Source organism: Schistocerca serialis, chromosome 2 (genome assembly GCF_023864345.2).
Source record: "Schistocerca serialis cubense isolate TAMUIC-IGC-003099 chromosome 2, iqSchSeri2.2, whole genome shotgun sequence".
In the NCBI taxonomy this organism is placed as follows: domain Eukaryota; kingdom Metazoa; phylum Arthropoda; class Insecta; order Orthoptera; family Acrididae; genus Schistocerca; species Schistocerca serialis.
Window position 1 is genome coordinate 1,159,170,395 of NC_064639.1, and position 24,197 is coordinate 1,159,194,591.

The 24,197-nt window shown below is 39.5% G+C and overlaps 1 protein-coding gene across 1 annotated transcript in view; it reads right to left on the minus strand.

Annotated features, from left to right (window-relative positions):
• LOC126458618 (ATP-binding cassette sub-family C member 4-like) overlaps nt 1-24,197 on the minus strand; it is a 267,565-nt gene that overhangs the window by 24,719 nt on the left and 218,649 nt on the right. The window contains exons 18-20 of the mRNA XM_050095784.1: nt 23,394-23,517; nt 13,136-13,306; nt 955-1,082 (exon numbers count right to left, since the gene is read on the minus strand). Coding sequence (XP_049951741.1) covers nt 955-1,082; nt 13,136-13,306; nt 23,394-23,517 — 423 coding nt within the window. The remainder of the gene's footprint in view (nt 1-954; nt 1,083-13,135; nt 13,307-23,393; nt 23,518-24,197) is intronic.

The window sequence follows — 24,197 nt, forward strand, 5'->3', positions numbered from 1 at the left end:
GTTCTGGATGTGGTATGCCCAATATACCTTTCTGTTTTGTTTATCACATGACAGTTTCATTATGACGGAGTTGAGCTTGAAAACAAACTGTGTGAAAATAAAGCAGTTAATAGATACCTGAACTTAGTGTAACACAAGTTCTGGAAGCTGTTTTTGTAGAAAAAGGCTGAAGATGGTGTTACGTGCAAAATTTCAATTCTGATGTGAGAAGAAGAAAGAAACAAAACATATATGATGACAGAAATATTAATCTTGCAGAAACATATTAAGTGGAGATACTCTTTCAGCAGTAGGTATGAAGAGACCACAGATGCCAGTGACGACTGCACTTCTCAGAATCTTAAACAGAAAATATTAGAACAACAAGTTGCTGTTTCTACTCTCCAAAACATCTGTGAACTGCATCAAAATGACAAAAAATTTGTTGTTTTCAAAGCATCTTCATGTAAATAATAATTGTGATTGAAGAAGCTTGTGATTATTGCTGATAGCCTCAGACGTGTTGGTGGGGAATCAACTGTGGGATCTGTGAATTACGTGATGCTTGGGGCTTTCCTGCTGGTAGTTCATTTTAGACTTCCTTCTTGTCCTTATCTGCTGTCTCTTTGGTCTGGATGAATTCCCTACTTAATTTATAAACTGTCCATTTTCCTTCTATACATTTCTCTGTTCACCCCGATTAAATTACCTGTCTGCTATGGTCTGATAATAATAAACTATTTCTCTCTTTATCTCTTCATAATTTTATATTGAAAATACTTGTTTTGTGGTTTCAGTTGTAGCAATTATTCATTATTTATGGTTGAAAAATATTACAATCTTGTTTTACCTTGTATTCATGTCACTTAAGAGTTATGTATTATTTTTGTTCCAGTGATTCATGCAATTTCCTTAATGTTCAGTCCATATTACTCCCTAATAATCATCTTAATAAAACAAGTGTAGTAAGTTTACCTTTTCAGCAGATTTTATAGTAAAATGGAGATCTTTTAGAACTGGAGGATCTGATGCAGAATATCGTAAATATGTATGAACAAACTGTATGACTCCATCATCTGGCCAGACTTTTGGTGGTCTCCTGCCTGTAATAAAGCTCCATTAGTTTAACTCACATGATATCACTTTATGTAATATGTTTCTAATGGTGAACAAAAAGTGATTAGCAATGAATATGGAAGTCAGTATTAAAGCATCATTAAATATGACCAATCTGACAGATGCTAGGCATCACAGCTGGTTGCCAAATTGTATCATCAAATATCTCAAACACTATCAAGGGCAGAATAATGAATCCACAATTAATCAGTAATTACAACAATGGTAGATCCAGAAAATACAAGAACATGAAGAACTATTGTGACAAGATTAATAAAAAATCAGGTACCATACTGAATATAGAAAGACAAAAGCAAATACCAATCGATATAAAAGACATCAGCATCTCCAATAAATTGGAACTAGAAATGCATTCTCATACAATTAGAAGTTTGTAGATCATTAGCAAGAAATACTCCACAGTTTCTTCCTCATCTAGAAATAGTCTTTACACAGTTTAACAATAAGAAGCAGAAAATTGTTGTTTATTGAGAGGTTAACATGGACTTCTAAACAATGGCAATCTTAGACAGTTACTCTAATTTCAACTTATGCCCTATGGTGTCATTCTCAGTCAGAGTAGATGGTAATAGCAAGACTACTGTTGCCACTTTCTTCTTAGGCCCCACATATTATATTAATGCAGGGACCACAATAAATGGTGTATCAGATCATGACAATCAAATAAAAAAGTTAAAATATACCAGCTACAAAATAGTAAATGATCATACCTAAGTTACATGTGTTAGAACAATAATATGAGACACCAGAAAATCCTGGGTGTAATACAAATAATGGAAGGAGGCACTGACTGATTGACAGGTGCACAAAAAAGGTTGAAATGGTGCTGAGTATACAGATAATGTCCTCGTCTGGAGCTAACTGATACAAAACACACAGAAATGCTCAGGGCTACGTTTTCCCCTCCCAAGTACATTGTCCTGGCAGTGCAGTCCAGTTAGAGAAAGAGGTCATGTAGCAGGAGAGAGGTGAATGGGAAGAATAATGGAGGTGAGGGAAAGGGGAGATAGAGTTGCGGAGGGGCAGGTGGGGAGGGGAGGAAGGGGGGGGGGGGGAAGAGAAAGAGAGAGAGAGGGAGAGGGAGAGAGAGAGAGAGAGAGAGAGAGAGAGAGAGAGAGAGAAAGAGAGAGAGCAGGATAGGCATGCGGTCCCAGTTAGTTCACCCTGCCACAGGCAGAGAGAATTGTATGTAGCACTTGAGAAAGCAAATGAAATGCATAGGGATGAAGTAGGAGGGCTGAGGTTAGGAGACTAATTCCAGGAGGATAGTGGGTTCAGAAGTTGTATGGTAATGATAAATCCCAAGAACGCAATTCAGGGCAAGTGATATTGGGGGGATCCATACATCACAGGTTGTGAAGCAGTCATTAAAGTCAAGTATGTTGTGCTCAGTAGCATTTGCTGTCACTGGGTTGCCAACTTGGCTCTTGGAAACAGTGTGCAGGGACCATCACTTGGTGGACAGCACATAAAAGGCTGTGCCCAAGCTAACAACAGAGTTGCTATATGACATAACTGCTTCCACAGGTGCCACAGTTACCAAAAGGGTACGATGTGCCTGTGGCAGGACTGGGATACAACGTAGTAGGTAAATGGGAAGAACATTTCTTGCACCTACGTCTTTCGTAGCAATACGACCATTGCGACAACAAGTTGGAACAAGCTGTGTCATAAGGAATGGAACAGGTGTTTTGCATATTGGGACAGAGGAATACTACTTTCAGAGAGGTGGGAGGGATGTTACTCATTTATGAACACGGCGATTGATAATAGAATCCCCGACTGAAACAACTGGACAACTTTCTTCTCCAGCGCTTCAACTACCTATTGTAATGGATCTGGGAGATGTGTTATTTTCTACCAAATTTGTCGATACCAAATCTAATGAGGGAGGTTGTAAATGTTTTCTTATATTTTTGTCAGAATATTTTTTGTGAATTGTAATTTGCCTTATTTTATGCTAATTTGCTTATACGTTCGAGAGTGACAGCATATTGATTAATATTAGTAGACGTGACGAATAATATCAAAGAGACTAGTTAGAAGTGGAAGCTTTTGTGTTGTCTGAAATGTCTTTGATGTTGGAGTCGTCTTTGACGGTAGTCAGTCGGCAGTGAACACTCGGTGTGTGACGGTAGAACAATGTACAGGTCCCCATTATAATAATTTGCAAGTGACCAGAAAAAATGAGTTATTCTACTACTTTTTTATATAAACATCAAGAAGGAAGTACATTCGGAAAAATGGTATTTGAAGCACCAAAAATGAGGCAAACGCGTTGAACCAGGACATTTCCGCAGCCGACGAAACAACATTATGGAATCATACTTTTACTAGACGACTGAAGCCAACACAAAAAAGTCAAATATCATCTTATAAACATCCAAGGAAAAGTGAGTACTGCCATGAAATATGCTAAATTCAAGTATATAAAAATAGTGAGCATATTTCACTATGAATCTCCCAATCTACTCATCCACTTCAATGTATGCAACATACAATTCCACCTGCCAGTGCCAGGGTAGTCTCGCCAGTGCCACATCCATAACCTGTTGTCTGGCTCTTTCTCCCTAACAGTGCTCAGCCACCCTTCCATCCCTTCCCTTCTGCACCTCATTCTTCTTCTCACCCACTCCATCCAATGCAACACCTTACCCCAAATCTGCTGCAGTGATGATACAACACAGCTGGTCCTTACAATGTAGACATGTACTAGTCTGCTGCAAAGGAGGGTATAGTGTGAAATCCCAGCAACATTTTCAATCTTTTTTATGTTAAAAGTACATTGTGAAAGGAAAAGGGAAATGTATCTTTTGGTAAAAATAAGTAGGGATCCTGCAGTACTTGCACACTGCAAAAAGTACTCAAAATTACTACAGTTATTAAAAAAATCAATGAACATGCACATAATATCACAAACCAATACTGCTGACAACAGACTTAGGGCAGCATGGAATGTAGTGAAGTGAGAGACAGGACTATTGAACTGAATGGAAGGGATGTGAGCAATGAGTCACAGGTAGCAACTGCTTTTAATAATAATTTCTTAAATATAGTAGAATAGTTCAAGAGCAAAATCACAGTGGTATGTTGAAAAAGTATCTTTTATAAAATTCTATCATACGAATGTATCACCAGCTTCTCCTGAAATTAAGAAAACCATACATTCTCTCAAAAATAAAAGCTCACCTGGCTTTTCTGGTGTCTCCAATAGAGCATTAAGAATTTGTTCCCGTATAATATGCCCAGTCTTATCTGAAATATGTAATGCATCACTAACTCAAATCATTTTTTCAGAGAGACTGAAATATGCCATTGTTAAACCCCTCTTTCAGAAAGGTGTTTTACTGCTGACATCATTCTCCAAAATTTTTGAGGTGATGATGTATTCTAAAATAGTATCTCACCTTAGCAACAATCGTGTCCTTAGCAGATTACAGTTTGGATTTCAGAAGGGTTGCTCTACTGAGAATGCCATTTACATGTTCAGTCACCAAATTTTAAAAAGCATTAAATAATAAAACAGCACCAGCTGGTATTTTCTGCAACCCCTCTATGGCATTTGATTGTGTGAATCACAGTATTCTCCTAGAGAAATTAACATTTTATGGGATTGATGGTATAGTCAACCAACGGATAATGTCATATCTAACCAAAAGAATGGAGGAAGTTGTATTCAGTAATTCAAGCAATATAGTCCACAGACATAATTATGATGGGGAAGAAATCATGTACTGGTTCCCTAAGGTTCAATCTTTGGTCCACTACTGTTCCTCATATATGTAAACGATCTTCCACCTAGAATACAACAAGTAGAATTAGTTCTTTTTGCAGATGACACTAGTATTGTAATCAATCCAAGTATATGTACAGAAACAGAAGTGATGGTAAACAAAGTTCTTAAAAGTATCATTGACTGGTTTTCTGCGAATGGTCTCTCCCTCAATTTTAAGAAGACCCAAAATACTCAGTTCTGCTCATTTGGAGGTTCTACACCAGTGATAAGTGTAACATATGGTGAGGAAATAATAAATAGAGTGGAACCTTCAGAATTCTTCGGGGTCGATATTGATGAGAATAAATTGGAAAAAACACATTTTGTAACTCCTAAAACAACTTAGTTCAGCTACATTTGTGCTTAGAATCATTGCAAACTTTGGGGAGAGACAAATCGGTAAGTTGACATATTTTGCATATTTTTTTATTCAATAATATCATATGGAATAATGTTCTGGTGTAACTCGCCTTTAAGCAAGAAAGTCTTCATTGTGCAAAATATGGTCCTCACCCATGATCATCATGTAAACACCTGTTTAAAGAGTTGGGCATTCTGACTACTGCTTCACAGCATATTTATTCCCTCATGAAGTTTATTATAAATAATCCACTACAGTTCAAGAGGAACGATGAGGTTCATAATTACAACCTGAAGGAAATTTGATAAAAAGCCCAGAAAGTTTCTCCTTGACAACTCCTTCTACTCTGCAGAAGAATTTCGATTGTTGCAATGTGTAAAAGGTAGTGGTTAGGAATAACTAACTCACATATGTATGCCGGTTTTTCTTTTTGTATAAGAATTAGGAATGTTCAGAATGTAACCATATGTATACATTAATTTTTGGTGTGAATGTATAGTGATTCAGTCCACATCATTACGATCTGTCTTGCAAAATTAGCAAATGAACATGCTACTAACTGACCAACCAACCAACCTGTTGATCACTCAATCCATTACTATATGGTGACTGGTTATCTTTACTCCTGTTATTTACCACCAGAAAATGTTTATGAATTATCTCCAACAAGAACAATAGGAGGAAATTTTCTTTTTTTACTTAATTTTTGAACTTCTATCCCAAAATCCAAAGCCAGCGTCCCTCAAAGACAGCTAAAATGAAAATAAGGTGAAGAAAACAAAATAATTTGTTAAGAATTGGGACTAGAATATATCCTGTAATGAGGGAATTTTACCCATTATAAAGAGCTGTTACAGCAAAGTAGCAAAATTATACTACAAAAGATATCAAAGAATATATGCATGATATAAACCACAGATTTTCAAATCTAAATGAAGAGCATCACTTGTAGCATACTTCATTCCACATGGGATTTCCCTGCACTGGGTATGAGTCTTGTAGTATAATATATGTTGTAAATACTATTGTAAATCTTTTTTGTGCCATCCTTTTTGTTGTTAAGGTCTTTAATTGGCTTTCTGTGAATTATATAGTGGCCCTTTCCATGACCAAGTAGCTTTGTTTCTTACCGTTTCACAAGACATTACACATTATATTAAATTGAAACTTATCTGATTTTTGATGAGATAGTCTCTGATTTATTCTGAAGGAGAAATAGAAATCTTTAACTGTGTACCATGTGCTGAGAGAAAAAACAATCAATGTGAATCTGAGTCTTGAGTTTACAAGTAGTATAAATAGTAAAAGTAACTACTAACTATGTACCTGAGGCATTTAGTGATCAAAATGCATAGAAACAACTGAAAACATTCAAGATTTAGAAGAACATTCCACTTCAGAGAGAGAGAGAGAGAGAGAGAGAGAGAGAGAGAGAGAGAGAGTTGGGGGCAGGGAGCACCGTTTCCCAGAGCTGTGGCGAGTTGGAATCATCCAGGATGATTTAGCCACATGTGGATGTGTGTTGGGAAAGGTGGGCATGCATGTCAGGAAAAAAGAACACTCTAGGACAGTTTCCAAATTCACCCAAACTTTATTGTACAAACAATACATGTAGGATACATAAAATTATTAAATTTGCAGATCAAGATCTCAAGTGTTTCTGTGAGATAGCAAACTACTGTTTTGGGATACACCAGTCCACACCACCTTGACCTGGATGGTATATTTTCCAAGTTCATTAAATAACTAGAAAAAGCACTACAACAGTCACTACAATTTTACAATGTAAAAATTATTGCTACATTTACGCTCTTCTTTAGATCAAGCAAACTATTGTCCAGTTGTGGTACTAAGTGTGTTACAAGATGCTGCAAGGACTTCTGTATAACAGAATACTTCCAACAATTTGAGTTGTAACACCTCCTACCCACTCCACACCCCATGTCAAGCAGGATTTCATGCAGACTGAAGATACTGCAACAGGTTCTCACCCTGACGTCCTTTATAGAAGTGGGCTTCCGAAAGACAAAGACAACATCACAGGTATTTATTGACCTCACAGCAGCATCACACCATGTGGATGGATGTTTCAATGCATAAATGAAGTCAAACCATTCCAAGTTCAAAGATCATAGCACTAATGGAAAACAGGCTTAAAACTGCTATTTTAAAATTAACATTGGAGAACCTACAAGTAAATTCTACACTGTGAAGAACAGTCACCCACATAACTCAGTTTTGGGCCCACTTTTATTTAACATCTACACCACTGACATAGCACCACTGACTCTGAAAAGTTTAGTTATGCCCAACTCAAAGCAACACATTCAAAGATTGTGAACAAGCACTCAGTAACAACTTAGGAAAGCTTGACCAGTATCACAAAAAATGGAGACTCTGCCTGACCTCTAATAAAACAGAAGTTAGCTCATTCCACCCAACCAACAGAATGTATTCTTCTACAATGAAATATTACAACATAGTTGACACCCCAAATATTTTGGTGTGACTGTCAACAGATCCCTGACATTTAGGAAACAGGACAAAAGCTAATTTTTTTAAGGTAACTGGCTGGTGCTGGCTGGGGATCTAATGCAAAGACCTTGAGAACTACAGCACAAGCACTTGTGTATCATGGTGCCAAATACCGTTCTCTTGTTTGAAGCAGAAGTAGTTGTATCAATAAAATAATAGATATATATCTAAATGATGCAATGAGGATTGTGACACGAACTATTAAATACACATCAGTACCATGGCTGTCAGTATTCACCAATATTGCCCCATCAAATCTGATGACAACACCCAGTAATAGTGCTTTATTGTGAGTGGAATATGATCTTGAGTTATGCATGCTTGTAGTCATACTGTTAGTAACTGGTTTGCAACAGTTCATGTTGACTCTTCTGGTGTCACATTTCCTCCTATCTGTGCAATGGAAACTATAGAGTTTGACACTGCTGCCCTTACAAGCAACCATTATAGTGGGCATCTATGCTGCATGAAATCTAGAACCTCATCCATGTATGTGAGTATGTCCAGTCATCAGCATTAGTGTATGATTGACATTGCACAAAAAAGTGCAGATAACAACAGTATATGCTTCCTATATCAGACATTTCTTTAATCTAATTGACAAGCAATATTTTAATGGTTTTGTCACTAAGCCATATTCTGATGTTCCACGCGGTTCATATAACTGCCTCTGCTGTTTTACAGATAAATGAAACAAATGCAACAATCATCTTTTCTACATCTGCACCATCTTCTAATCATACCCAATTAAAGGCAAAAATGAATGAAGAAAAATTGAATCAAAATACTTAGCAACACAAATGTGTCATTTCAGATATTAACAGTTCATGAGTTAAAGCCATGGGCTTAACAGGTTACCAATCTCTTCAATCCTCCTCCAACTACCTTCAAGACTACAGCAGTGTGAAAACATCACAGACAAATACTTCAGAGATTCAAGCCAACAAGATGCAGAGAACAATTCATGCTTTAGGTAGAAATGCTAAAGGTTCAACACAACATTATGACTTTTGGATTAAAATAGACCACTCACTGAAAAGCAGAAGCATTGAATCGTTGATAGGAACACACACAAAAAAAGAAAACTTGCTAGCTTTTAGAGTTACCCTTTGATGAGCTACAGTAAAACTCTCTCTCTCTCTCTCGGTAGCAGCACACTGATAGTTCTGCAGGGCAGCCAACAGATAGACTAGATTTTAGACCTTGATACTCTACCAAATAGAAAGTTTCTTATCTCTTTCAAATCTGTCCTTTGTCAGTGTCATTGGGTCAGAGATCAGGAGAACGCGTTAGCCAGGGCAATAGGCAAACACCCTCTGTATCGAGGTACGTCACAAGAGCATGGGCAACGTAAGGTCTTGTGTTATCTTGTTGAAATATTATGTAGCAGAGACACTGATGATAGGGTACAGCTACTGGCCTAAACACTTCATAAATGTAACACCTGCACTTTAAATTACTGGCTATTCAAACCAGAGGTTATCATGTTGTGTAACCAGTAGTATGCCATATTATCACACCAGGCCTCTATGAACATGGCAAATGCAGTCTGACAGAGCCTCATGCCGTGTGCCCACCAGTGGCCATAGCAAAGCCTCACATCTGATGCCACGGCCTGGCCTGTTGGTGAAACATCCGTCACTATGTGTGGGTAGTCAATATTTTAATAGACAACACTGTGGCACTCCTGTGTCCACTGTTGTTGTTGGGTGCCTCATTGTTAGCACACCTCTCTGTGCTACCAAGTCAGGGAAAGCCACAACAATGGTCACAGTGCTGGCAATCTGTGGTACCCCAGATGTTACCACACTATCAGTGTGGGTACCTGTCTTGCTGCAAACAAGCCCATTTCGTGACTCAAGGTAAGTGATGTGGCTGTACGATACTACAGAGACAGGCGAACAATGTCTCCTCTGAAGTGCAAGTCATATGGGGCTGTTGAGATCCTCAATGGTGTTGAGTATGGCTCTCTGGGATCCATTAATTCCGTATTCATGTGACACCAATGGGATGTTGACCAACGTGAGCAGCAATATCAACAATTTATAAAATACAGTCTTGATGGGGCATGACTGTGCTGCTGTCAAATTCCACCACATGCAGACAGATATTTATTCTTCTTATTAGTGGCGTAACATGATCTCACAAACAAACTAATATTCAAATGTAGTATGAATGAGAAACATGCTGGAGGATCTTTTCTATATACAGCACGTAGATCGTGCTACCCCTATCTATTTTGTTCAGTTATGTCAAAAGATGCATCATTTAGATATCCAAGTACACAGTAAATTTCATGCCAATTTCAACTCCATTGCATACCATCTTTATGGTGTTGCAACTTTAATGGCCAACAGAATACACACACTGCCCAGCCAGAACACTATGACCACTATCATTATAAACCCGTCCACAAGATAGCAGGGATGACTGCTTGTCAGACACTCACGCAGTGCTTGTAGCGTCAGTGAGAGTGCTGTCCATGACTAAAACGGGGAAGGCGTGTGATCTATCTGAGTATGACTGTGGACAGATTGTGATAGCCCATAGGATCACCAATAGCATTTTTGATACTGCATGACTTTTTGAGTGTTCAAGAAGCACTGTGGTGAGTATCTCCAAGACATGGCAAAACCAAGGTGAAACCACGTCCAGATGTCACGGGGTTGGGCGGCCACCCTTCATGACAGACTTTGGACATCGTAGGCTGGGCAAACTGGTAAAACAGGTCAGGAGATAAACTGTGGGGGAATGCTGGGCAGAGTAAAGTGTGTCTGAATAGACTCCTAATGATGGGCCTCTGCAGCCAATGACCCATGCACGTTCCACTGTTAATGCCATGACATCAGAAATTACAACTGAAATGGGCATGTGACCATCGGCACTGGTTGTTGGTGTAGTGACAGAGCATTGCATTGTCTGATGAATCCTGATACCTTCTTCATCATGCTGTCATCTTCCAGGGGAACAGCTCCTTGACACCTGTACTGAGGGGCAAAGGAGAGCTGGTAGTGGATGCAGTATGCTCTGGGGAACATAGCAAGAGAAAAACGACTGTCTGTATGCCTCCGTATGAGCCCTAATTTCTCATATCTTATCTTCGTGGTCCTTAAGTGCAATGTATGTTGGCAGGAGCAGAATCGTTTGGCAGTCAGCTTCAAATACCAGCTCCCTAAATTTTCTTAATAGTGTTTCCCAAAAAGAATGCTGCCTTCCCTCCAGAGATTCCCATTTGAGTTTCCGAAGCATCTCCGTAACACTTACGTTTTGTTTGATCCTACCCGTAACAAACCTAGCAGGCCTCCTCTCAATTGCTTTGATATCTTCCTTCTATCTGACACGGTACGGATCGCAAACACTTGAGCAATATCCAGAATGAGACTTTCACTCTGCAGAGGAGTGTGCGCTGATATGAAACTTCCTGGCAGATTAAAACCGTGTGCTGGACCCAGACTCGAACTCGGGACCTTGAGCAGTACTCAAGAATAGGTAGCACCAGCATCCTACATGCAATCTCCTTTACAGGTGAACCACTCTTTCCTAAAATTCTCCCAATAAACTGAAGTCAACCATTTGCCTTCCTTACCACAGTTTTCACATGCTCATTCCACCTCACATCACTCTGCAATGTTCACCCAGATATTTAAACAACTTGACTGTGTCAAACTAGACACTAGTAATACTGTATCTGAACATTACAGGTTTATCCTTCTTACTCATTTGCATTAATATATATTTTTCCACATTTAGGGCTATCTGCCACTCATCACACAAACTGGGAAATTTATCTAAGTGGTCTTGTATCTTCCTACAGTTACTCAACTTTGACACCTTACTGTACACTGCAGCATCATCATCAGCAAACAACCGAATACTGCTGCCCACTCTGTCTGCCAAATCATCTACGTTTATAGTGAACAACACCGCTCCTATCACACTTCCCTGGGGCACTCCTGACAATACCTTTGTCTTTGATTAACACTTGCCATCTGTATTTACTTGGTTCCAATAAAGAAATTACATAAAATGAATATATTCTTGCGATTAATACTGTAATTGATGATGATAACAATTATTTATCTTTTCTTTTCCTTCAGTGTTTGTCCTATCTGTGGCATGGTCTGCCAACAACTGGCTATCAGCCAAAAATAAGTTGGTAATTATTTATGTTATATATTGCAATTTATCTCAAAGAAGGGAAGTATTGCACATACACTGTCTGTGAATATATAAACTTTATTCTGTATGCATCCATATTTTGACTGTTTGTGTGCTACTGCGACAGAGATGGGTGTGTAGGCTATAATTTGTCATGACAAGTGTCAAAAACCATCTAAAAGACATATACAGAATAGCTACTGAACCAAATGTAAGGTATATACTACGGTGTCCGGCTTCAACCATGTCACCACCTTATCTTGCACGAGGTTAGTGTGTACATTATCTATGAGTGAAAGAATCAAATGAGGTGGCGAGAATTTCTGGTTGGTGTGATGAATGACAGCTTGCTCTACATGTGGAAAAATATAAATTAATATATTGTAGATGAGTAGGAAAAAAAATCCTGTAATGTTTGAATATATCATTAGTAGCATGCTGCTGGACACAGCCACATCGATTAAATATCTAGGCATAACATTGCAAAGTGATATGAAATGGAATGAGCATGTGAGGTAGTACAGAAGCTGACTGCATGACTTAGTTTTATTGGGAGAATTTTGGGAAAGTGTAGCTCATCTGTAAAGAGGATGGCATATGGAATGCTAGTGTGACTCATTCCTGAGTACAGGTAACTGTTTGGGATCCCTCCCAGGTCGGCTTAAAGGAAGATACCAAAGCAATTCAGAGGTATGCTACTAGGTATGTTTCTGTTAGTATTATGGAGGTGCTGTGTGAATTCGAGTGGGAATCCCTGGAGAGAAGATGAAGCTCTTTTTGCAAGTCACTATTGTAGAAATTTAGTGAAACAACATTTGAGGCCAACTGCAGATCGATTCTGCTGTTGCCAACATACATCTTGTGTAAGGACTATGAAGATAAGATGAGAGAAATTAGGCTTCTACAGAAGCTTATAGACTGTCGGTTTTCCCTCATCCTTTTTTCGAGTGGAACAGGAAAGGAAATGATTAGTAGTGGTGCACTGTATGTATGCAGATGTAGAAACACAACTGATACCTCAATAGAATTATGTTCCTGTCCCAGTTAATTTTACAGTGGTCATACTGTTTGCCCTTCCTATGAAGAGAACTTGTTCACTACTGACTTAAGCTGCTTATGCACCTGCAAATCTGCAGAGCTTCAGTAGGATATTCAGAATGTATAATGGTTAACAATATTAGACGAAATACCTGATTCAGACTCAAAAGGTGGTTCTCTCTCAATGTCATTGTATTGTAGAATTCTTTCCACTGATGTCATCTGACTGACAACTTCCGTTGTTTCTCTGATTGCTATCTGTAGCATTCCTGTCAACATCAGAGATTGTGCAATTGCAAGGCCAACATATCCCCCTAGAACACCTGCAATTAAATAAACAAAATAATTACATTAAGAAACCAGTGACCAAAATCACACAAGTCAAATATTAACAAGTAAAAATTCTGGTTACCAGGTGAAAACAGAAACAGACATTTAAAAAAAAATCACAAAATGCTAGGTCTCAGGACAACATGTTATTTCTCTGGCAAAACCACTTGTCTTTTAACAGAAATAGATTCACTGGTTCCAAAACTTTTGGTTTGTATCTTTATCATCTGCCAGCTGCTAAGTAGTGCAGTTACTCCACTCCACTTAATGAAAACAGGGATGTGTGAATTAGAGATGAGACACTGTGGATTACAGTTAAGCTTCTGTGGTTGTAATGTTCTCATGAGAAGCATGAGGTGAGGGGAATGTAGTAAGTTATTGTACACACTATTTAGTAATGAATTTGAGTACTTCTAACTACAAAGTTTTATACTGTGTACCTTCCAGCACTGGTACCTTCGAGCACTGATACAGATCCCCTTTTTTTTCTTTTTTTTTTTTCAGAAGTGTTAGTTCAGCATAATATTTAGAAGAGCTTCTGTGAAGCTTGGAAAGTAGGGAGAGGTACTGGCAAAATTGAAGCAGTGATGGCAAGTTGTAATTTGTGATGGTACATCTCAGCAGTAGAAAAGCAGTGTTACAAGTTTGAGCCCTAGCCCTTCACACAGTTTTAATCTGTCAGCAAGTTTCAAATGAAGCTTTTATTGCAAACTCACGTTACCTCTCTGTTGCTACTGTTCTGTTGAAAACTAGAAGGGCAAGAAGAGAGAGAGGTAAAGCAAACGTCTGCATTTTACTTCTAACCTCTGGTAATAGTATGACAGCTGCTTGGCAAAAGGTTTGAAGTTAATGTCATATATTTGCCATAAAAATAATTTGGAATGAATATTGCAGACAGATACAACAGACATGTATCTGAAGTAAGTAAGGATTGTGTCACTTCAAAAAAAAAATGTGATGCAGAAGATGGAAAACTAGAAGCCTAGTTGTCTGCTGTAATCACTTTTAAAATTATAGAATCCATTACAAAAGGCAGACCAATGAATTGCCTGAACAAATACAACATTCTCAGTGAAACTCAGTTTGTTTTCCAAATGGTAGAAATACATAATCAGTCATAGTGTAGTTTACAAAAGTGGTACTTGATGAACTACACAAGGATGAATGTTTCAGAAGTGTATTTTTACATCTATCAAAGGCCTTTGATGATGCTTGATGTAGAATTTGGCTAAAAAACTAAAATTGTTGGTGCAGGAGGAACTGCAAATCAGTGGCTCTGATCAAACCAGAAAAAAAGAGGCTACAAAAGGAAGAGGTAGCACAGGCTCCAAATAAATTAAAATTTTTAGTGAAACTTGCATCAAATCAAAAATATATTAATACAGGAATGCCTTAGAGCAGCAACTTAGGACCAATATTGTTTTTAATGTATACCAATAACTTTACACACAATGTCAGACCCACATAGAAAATTATTTTTGTTGATGACAGTAATATTATAAGCACAAATAAAACACCAGAACTTATAGTATAAATAAGCAAATGAAACCCTAAATAACATTTAGAACTGGTCTTCAAGCAACAAAACACACTGAAAATAAAGAAAACATACAGCATGAATTTCTGCAGAAAGAGGGAAAATAATTCTGTAAAGTCAAATTTGGATGAAAATTACAAACAGTATATTGTACAGACAGCAAACTCAAAATTTTTGTGTAGTGGGATGCCCATAAATACACTAGGGTAAAAAGTCATCGGCATGCTATTCTGTTAGGGTACTGATACCAGTCAGTAAAATCTTCTCAGTTTACAAGCCACATAATCTTGAATAAAATACTCAAGCTTTCAATAGCTGTCTTTGCCATAGTCATCACAAGTTGACTGCCAATAGCAGTGTCTGGAATCTTCCAGAGAGGGCCGGAGAGGTGCATGCGTGGAAGCCAAGTCGGGCAGCTCCTGGAGGCTCTGTCTTACTGTGGGACCGAGTGACATTACATGGTGCAAGCAGCCTATGCCACGTGACTCTGATGACACTGACATCAGGGTGTAACAGACAATGCCTTATAGTTACATACTATTCCTACATGAACTACATCTTTAGTTAGGGATCATTTTTCGGGGGTCCCATACACAAAATGTGGACACAGTCTTCAAACTACAGAGAAGGGCTATTAGAATTAATAAATGACAATAGTATCCAAGTTCCCTGTAAAGATCTGTTTCAACAGCTCAGGATTCTGATTACACCATGTGAGTACATCTACGAGTACTAATGTGTTATTCATGTCATTATTTATTTATTTTCAAGTGCCACTGATTCTTAATGTAAGTGTATCACTAGACTGTAGAACATGTCAGATTATTACAGTAATAGCCAGATGTAAAAGTTTATAAAGTTTACAGTCTAAATCATATGTAAACACAGCAGGGAAAGCTTTGGCTCAATGTGAATACTTTGGAAGTAAAGGAGACCACTCCCTGAATAGCGGAAGTGTTGAGTTCTTGTTAGGCACACGCAAAAGAGAAAGAAAAGGAAAACTTTCTACCTTTCGGAATATATCCTTTGCCAGGATTGCATTTTGACAGATGGACTAATGTCAGGTTGGGATTGTATCATGTGGGGTGGATAGTAGAGAGAGGGGAGAAGTTAGCGGCTTTGAGGGAAGCAGCAGGTTTACTGGTTAGGAATGTGGGAGAGACAGGTGATACGCGCTCCAGCTAGGCATGTGATACACAGGTACTGGAGATGGTTGGGTGTGATGGTGATGCAGGGAGGTGGATTGTGAAGGGAGACAGGATGGAGGAAGGGGAAACTGTTGGGTAGAGGGTGTGGGGATAGTAAGTTAATGGATATTGAGCCCAGGAGGGTTACAGTAGTGAAGGATATGTTTCAAGGATAACTCCCATCTGCACAGTTGAGAAAAGCTGGTGGTGGAGGGACAGATCCAGATGGCCCAGATTATTCAGCAGCCATTGAATTCAAGCATGTTGTGCTCAGCTGCATGTTGTGCCACTGGCTGGTCATCTTTGTACATGGCTAGGTTGTGGTGGCCATTCATTCTGGTGGACGGCTAGTTCTACATCTACATCTACATTGATACTCCGCAAGCCACCCAACGGTGTGTGGCGGAGGGCACTTTACGTGCCACTGTCATTACCTCCCTTTCCTGTTCCAGTCGCGTATGGTTCGCGGGAAGAACGACTGTCTGAAAGCCTCCGTGCGCGCTCTAATCTCTCTAATTTTACATTCGTGATCTCCTCGGGAGGTATAAGTAGGGGGAAGCAATATATTCGATACCTCATCCAGAAACGCACCCTCTCGAAACCTGGCGAGCAAGCTACACCGCGATGCAGAGCGCCTCTCTTGCAGAGTCTGCCACTTGAGTTTATTAAACATCTCCGTAACGCTATCACGGTTACCAAATAACCCGGTGACAAAACGCGCCGCTCTTCTTTGGATCTTCTCTATCTCCTCCGTCAACCCGACCTGGTACGGATCCCACACTGATGAGCAATACTCAAGTATAGGTCGAACGAGTGTTTTGTAAGCCACCTCCTTTGTTGATGGACTACATTTTCTAAGCACTCTCCCAATGAATCTCAACCTGGTACCCGCCTTACCAACAATTAATTTTATATGATCATTCCACTTCAAATCGTTCCGTACGCACACTCCCAGATATTTTACAGAAGTAACTGCTACCAGTGTTTGTCCCGCTATCATATAATCATACAATAAAGGATCCTTCTTTCTATGTATTCGCAATACATTACATTTGTCTATGTTAAGGGTCAGTTGCCACTCCCTGCACCAAGTGCCTATCCGCTGCAGATCTTCCTGTATTTCGCTACAATTTTCTAAAGCAGCAACTTCTCTGTATACTACAGCATCATCCGCGAAAAGCCGCATGGAACTTCCGACACTATCTACTAGGTCATTTATATATATTGTGAAAAGCAATGGTCCCATAACACTCCCCTGTGGCACGCCAGAGGTCACTTTAACGTCTGTAGACGTCTCTCCATTGATAACAACATGCTGTGTTCTGTTTGCTAAAAACTCTTCAATCCAGCCACACAGCTGGTCTGATATTCCGTAGGCTCTTACTTTGTTTATCAGGCGACAGTGCGGAACTGTATCGAACGCCTTCCGGAAGTCAAGAAAAATAGCATCTACCTGGGAGCCTGTATCTAATATTTTCTGGGTCTCATGAACAAATAAGGCGAGTTGGGTCTCACACGATCACTGTTTCCGGAATCCATGTTGATTCCTACATAGTAGATTCTGGGTTTCCAGAAATGACATGATACGCGAGCAAAAAACATGTTCTAAAATTCTACAAGAGATCGACGTAAGAGATATAGGTCTATAGTTTTGCGCATCTGCTCGACGACCCTTCTTGAAGACTGGGACTATCTGTGCTCTTTTCCAATCATTTGGAACCCTCCGTTCCTCTAGAGACTTGCGGTACACGGCTGTTAGAAGGGGGGCAAGTTGCTTGTCGTACTCACATAAAAAGGTGTGCAGTGATTGTGATCAACAGCTTCACCCAGTTATCCCACAGTGTGATTTAACCTAAATGAAATTAAAAGAATGATCTTCTTCATGAATTGATTCAAACTCATCGATAAGCCTGTATACAATGGGGATTTCAGTCAAACAGATGGTAAAATTTTGAAGTACTGTTAGAGAAGATAAAGAATCACTGAACAGGAAATGTAGAGATGCTGCCATCAGTGGGGAGAAACGAAGTGCTTCTAGTATCGGAACGAATTTCGTGGCCGTGCTATTTGCCTGTGCTGGTAATTTGAATAGCCCAGACTTCTGCAAACATGGTATGCAGTACGTAATTCCAACAGAGTCCCTGGCTCTGGAGTTTCAGTACTGGTGAATACTGCCTTAAAATACTGTCTTACAAACTGCAGCAAAGTTTTGTTATTAATGTGAGCCACATGGTCACAGGAACACCAGTTATTAAGTTCACAATTTGAATGGGAATGAGATTGTAAGGTTAAGTTCGAGGTGACTGATTTCAGATTGTAAGATTCATATTGGACTCAGTTTGGCACAGAGATACTGCTGGCAGGGGTGGAAAGTTTGTTCATATGCATCAAGCAAGAATGCATTGGTAATGTGAGCCTTTTAGGTTAGCTTACAGTCGATGAAGAACCCCTGGTATTTGACTACCATCTTTGAAGGGATGTGGTACAGGTATATAGTTGCAATGGCTGAATATTTGCTCTATGCCTCGAGAACAATGCTACTTTCGATTTATCTGTGGATACATCCAGTCCATTTATTGTGAGTCACTGTTGGTGCTTGAACATTGTGGCTGTCAGTTACAGTTTCCTAGGGATGAACTTTCCATGTAAATACTTACATTGTTTGCATACTGCTAAACCTTCACCTCCTCCAGCAATAGCCTACTTAGATGAGCATTGCGGATATCAAACAGAATAGTGCCAAAACAGGTCCTTGTGGCAACGCCATAGTTCAGGTTCCTATAGTAAGTCCTTCATGTCCAACTAGTAGCAACTGATCAGAGAGATAGGGAAACATATGAAGTGACAGCATTTTGATTCTGTGCAGTACATATATCCATCAAACTGGACTCATAGCGGAGATGCTGAGTCACAGAAAGGCATAACAAAAAGGCTGACGGAAAGTTATCTTTCGGTCAACAAGGTCGTTGTCATAAACAGACAACGTACACACATGCGCATGCTCACGCAAATGCAACTCATGCGCTCATGACCACAATCTCTGGTAGCTGGAGCCAGACTGCACAAGCAGTGGGGCATTATCGGAGAGGCAACCACGTGGGGAGGGAGAGGGATAGCGGGTAGGGGTGGGGGATGGTAAAATGCTGCTGGGAGCATGTAGGGACAAGGTGGAGCAGCTAGGTGCAATCAGGAGGTTAGATGAAGAGTGGGGGAGAGGGGGGCGGGGGGGGCACGGAGGAGAGTTAGTGGAAAAGGAGTAAAATAAAAAGACTAGGTGTGTTAGTGGAATAAAGTGCTGTGCTGTGCTGGATGGGGCAATGACAATGACTAATGAAGGTTGAGGCTAGAAGGGTTATGGGAATGTAGGATATATTGCAGGGAGAGTTCCCACCTGTTCAATTCAGAAAAGCTGGTGTTCGTGGGAACAATCCAAACGGCAAAGGCTGTGAAGCAATCATGGAAATGAGTCCTTCATTTCAATGAATGCTTCAGAGCCAGTGCCATCTGGATCCTTCACACTCACACCAGCTTTTCTGAATTGCACAGGTGGGAACTCTCCCTGTAACATATTCTAAGTTCCCGTAACCCTCCTGGCCTCATTCTTTGTTAGCCATTGTCCATTAACCATTGTCCTTCCTCGTCTAACCCGTTCCCTGTTTCCATTCCAGCATTACACAGTGCTCTATTCCACCAACACACCCAGTCTTTTGACTTTTTACTTCTCTCCTTTTCCACTAACCCACCCTCCATCTAACCTCCCGACTGCATTTAGCTCCCCTGCTCTCCACCTCGCTCCTGCATGCTCCCAGCAGCACTTCACTGTCCCCCACGCCTACCTGCTATCCCTCCCCCTCCCTGCCCCAGCCTCCTCCTCACCCCCACCTGGTTGCCTCTCCCATAATGCCCAACTGCTCACAATCCGGCTCCAGCTGCCAGAGATTGTGGTCATGTGTGTGTGAGCTGCATTGCGTGAGTGTGTGTATGTTGTCTCTGCTAAATTTTTTCTCCATAATGCGATAGGAAGTCTTTAATTGCCAATCTGAACTCCACACTATCCTCCTAAAACTTCTCAGCATTTTTGTGTGTGTCCCATTTTCTTACCTTGACTCCAGTGCCCTCTTTTGGTGTGGCAACACTGCTTGAGTGTTCTATTGTGTTGAGTTACTCAGTGACATAAAGTTCCATCTGACTGTTTGACTGCATCACACATATATCCGAAATCCTTCTAAATATTGCCCTTGAAGTTGTACACTGCATCTTGCCCCCCTCTCCCCTCCCTCCCTCCCTCTCCCTACTGACATATCTCTTGTCCCAACACTCTCTCCCTAATCTTTGATAAATTATTTTTATTTTGACAGTCTCTTTTATACCAACAAAAAATGGGTGTAACTTTTTAAAAATCTTACTATGTTACTATTTATTGACTGAAACAACTTATTATTCTGTATCTGTGCACTGAAGTTATCATCATTGTTTTCATGTTAGAACAACATTATGATATTATCTGCACTACTTTTCCGATGCTAGTTAGCTAATTTTGCTTCATTTTATTTAGTGGGGGTACATTTGTTGTCAGATATTCTCGCATATTCTAGTTAGTGTGTACTGATCGCACACTTTTACTTGGCCCCTGAGTGGAGAGTGCTGGGAGCAGAAGCTTGTGATCAGCTCACAGCACACTGGCCGCTGAGGCGGGCACCGCTTCCTCCTCCCAGAGCAGCCACCTCATAGCTTTTTCAAGAAACAAACATGTAATGGGTCAGTGCATCACACATGTAACCTGAAAGTTGAGGCCAGTCACTAGAAGAACCAGGTATAGCCTCTTAGCTCATTTTTGTAAATAATGTTAGCAATCACTATGCACAATACCGCACATGGATCAACACTATGTTCACAATGGCTACTTATTGTTATGGTGCAGAATACTGTTAAGTAGCTAAGGGTTGGCAACCAGTGTACACATTCTGGAGCAGCAAGAAGTCAGGTGACTCCCATCGATGACAAGAGGGGCCAGGATGAAATGTGCAACCAGTAGGTAAGTTTTAGTGTTTTTGTTGTTCTTATTCTTATACTGGTTATATTGTATGAGGCATGTTTAAATTCTGAAGTCTCCCAGTAACACTCTGAAGACTGGAAGCAGATACAAATATCTGATCATGGTGTGTGCATGTGTATACAGACAGCAGCACAGAGTGGCATGCAGAACTCTAGCATATGCAATGACAAGAGCGGTTTTTATACTAAAAATGGTGATATTTTACTAAAGGAATAGTAAGTAATCATTTATTTTCTCCACATGTGTTTTGAGTTCCCGTTGAATTCGTCAGCAATTGAGTGATACAAGGGGGGTAATGGTGTCTTGAATGTATAGAATGTATATTTGTGGGTGTGACAGTTCAAAGATGACAAAACTTCATGTGATGACAAATCAAAACAATCTCAGCCTCGAACCAGCCAGTCTGACAGCATACTCACACATGCGGAGACAGTTGTTTTGGAGGATTATCAATTGAATGCACAAAATATCACATGCATAATCAGTACTTTTATGGAATCTATAAGCACAATTCTGCATGACAGCCTGAAAACATGGAAAGTCCTTCAAGTAGGTGCCACGAGTACTGGCAGATGACCTCAAGGCTGCATGAGTGGCAGTTTGCCAGATGATGTGGACGGAAAGAATGGGACTTACTTTTCAACAACTGTGATAATGGATGGGACATGAATGCTGTTCTCCAGTCCTGAAATGAAGTACCAATCAGCACAGAGGAAGAACACACACTCACCGCCTAACAAATTACAGTGGCCATGTTTTGAGACAGTGATGGCATAATCCTTACTTAGTGTTTCAAAGGGCACTATGGTGACACAAGCAAGCTACCAAAATGTTTTGAGAACAGGGTTCTTCCAGCACTGCAAAAAATATGGCTGGCAAAGGACAGATGTGTGCTCTTCAACCAGGATGATGCAGCAACTTATCAGGCAAAAGCTGTGCAAGAGTTTCTTCATAAAGACAACTCTGAAGTGTCTTCTCTAGATCCTTCCTCATCTGACCTGACTCCTAGCAATCCCCCCCACCCCCCACCCCCCCATGATAAACGAGACACTCTATGGTTACACATTCTCCAGTCAAGCTACTATTGTGTCGGTGATTTTCCAGTAGTCAAAAACAGATTCCTAGAGAACCATTTGTAACAGCCAAGGTATCATGGCACTGACACTGTGAAAAGTGTGAATGTCTACAGGGTGGTTACGTTGAGAAATGAGAGAAGTTTCAAATTTTTTTCTGACAATTTTTCTAAAAGAAAACTGGAGATCTTAGAGTGGAACACATCATATATAATTGATATTAGTTTTTTTGTTTTTTTTCCATGTCACATTACTTTGTTAATTTCATTTTATTATTATTATTACCACTTTATTACCAAATCTTCAATTACTACTCTTACTGAACAGACTGCATCAGACTTATAATTGATAAACATACACAATAACGTAGAACTACATTAATACAAATTATGAGACTTTTGTAGCTTCATAGTGAAAATAGTAAGCACTGAATGGTGTCCCTAGTTAAAAGTGGCAGCTACTTAAATTAAGACATATAAAATTAGGCAGAATATAAATAGCACTATCAGACTTAGTTTCAAGCTCGAACCATTCCACTCACCTGCTCCATAATATCAGCGCTGAAAAATTCAATAACTGAATGCATAAGTATTTTCAAGCTGTCATGTGCTTTAAATCAATGACATTTAGGAATGTCTGTATTTATCTTTTCCTAGTATATTAACTGTTGATTCTTTGTCTCATACTACAGTATTTATGTGTTACGTCTATGTTGTCATACTTGTGTGCTACAGAGTATTTTGCCACAATGAGCAACTCTTTTGGTCTCATGTTCCTCAAATTTTTGTGAACAAGAGACTTTTATTTCTTTTGTTCATATTTATGTATATAAACATAACATTTTTCTCTCAGTATTGTAATATATAAATAAGGTGGTAACAGTTACACTATGTTTAATCAAAATTGTGACCATTAATATCAAACTGATTTCAAGAAATCTTAAAAGAAAACCAAAGGCTAATATAACAGAATTTTTTAAAGACATTACAGTCAGAAGGAAAATAGATTAGTGTCAATGTTGTATATAGTGTGAATTGGAACAGCAATTTACATTATATAATTTATTTAAAATTGCTAATCCTTATGACCCAAAAATCAGTACATCCAAGATACAACTGAACGATTTTAACAAGAGATGAAAATGGAAATGAGAAGAAGAGTGCCTTAAAAAAGTTCAAAAAGACATTACAGTTCCACAACACAATTACCAACCAATTGTTTTATTACCTGTATCTATAATCACGAAGCTCAGAACAACAGATGCAACAAATGTGAAGCTTATTAAGTCCAATGACAGTGCAAATGCTGCACTGCATGCCAGAAAAGTGTACCACGACGAAGTGTGCACATCCTGTGAATTTGAAAAAAGTTGCATAAAATATGTACGTCAATGGTAATAAACAATTCAGATATTAATACTATAACTTTTAAAGGAACAAAAATCTATACAAGTACTAACAGTTTCTTTGCTTTTGTCACATCTAAATAAAATGTTGAAGTTGTTTATTAATTAACTTTTGATCACTTTGTTTATATTTACCTTGTGGACATTCTTTACTGTATGTCTACTACTATCACTGAAGTTTTTCCTGCTGAAAATAAGTGTTGACCTGCAATTTTGTGACCACACCTATTCCCATTTGACCTATCCTTCCGCACTGCCCAGCTTGCCCACTGTCTTGAGTGGTCCGTTCTTTCTGACACCTACTCAAGTGACCATTTCCCGTGTGCTATCGGTTTACTGTCTCCTACCCCATCCGCATGCACACCCAAATGGCAGCTTACTAAGGCTGACGCAGCTTTACTCCTGCCTGGCGACCTTTGAAGAACACGATTTCCCAAGTGGTGATGACCAGGTGGAAAGGAAAGTGGGTGCTCCAGTGTTAAGGCAGAAGAGGTTAAGTTGGTTAAGAAGGTCAGCCAAGATGGCACCTCTCAGACAGGTCCCGGAAGAACCCAAGAGGGGATGATGCACATTAAAGTCACCAAGTAGCATGAATGGGGGAGGTAGCTGCCCAATATACTGACAGA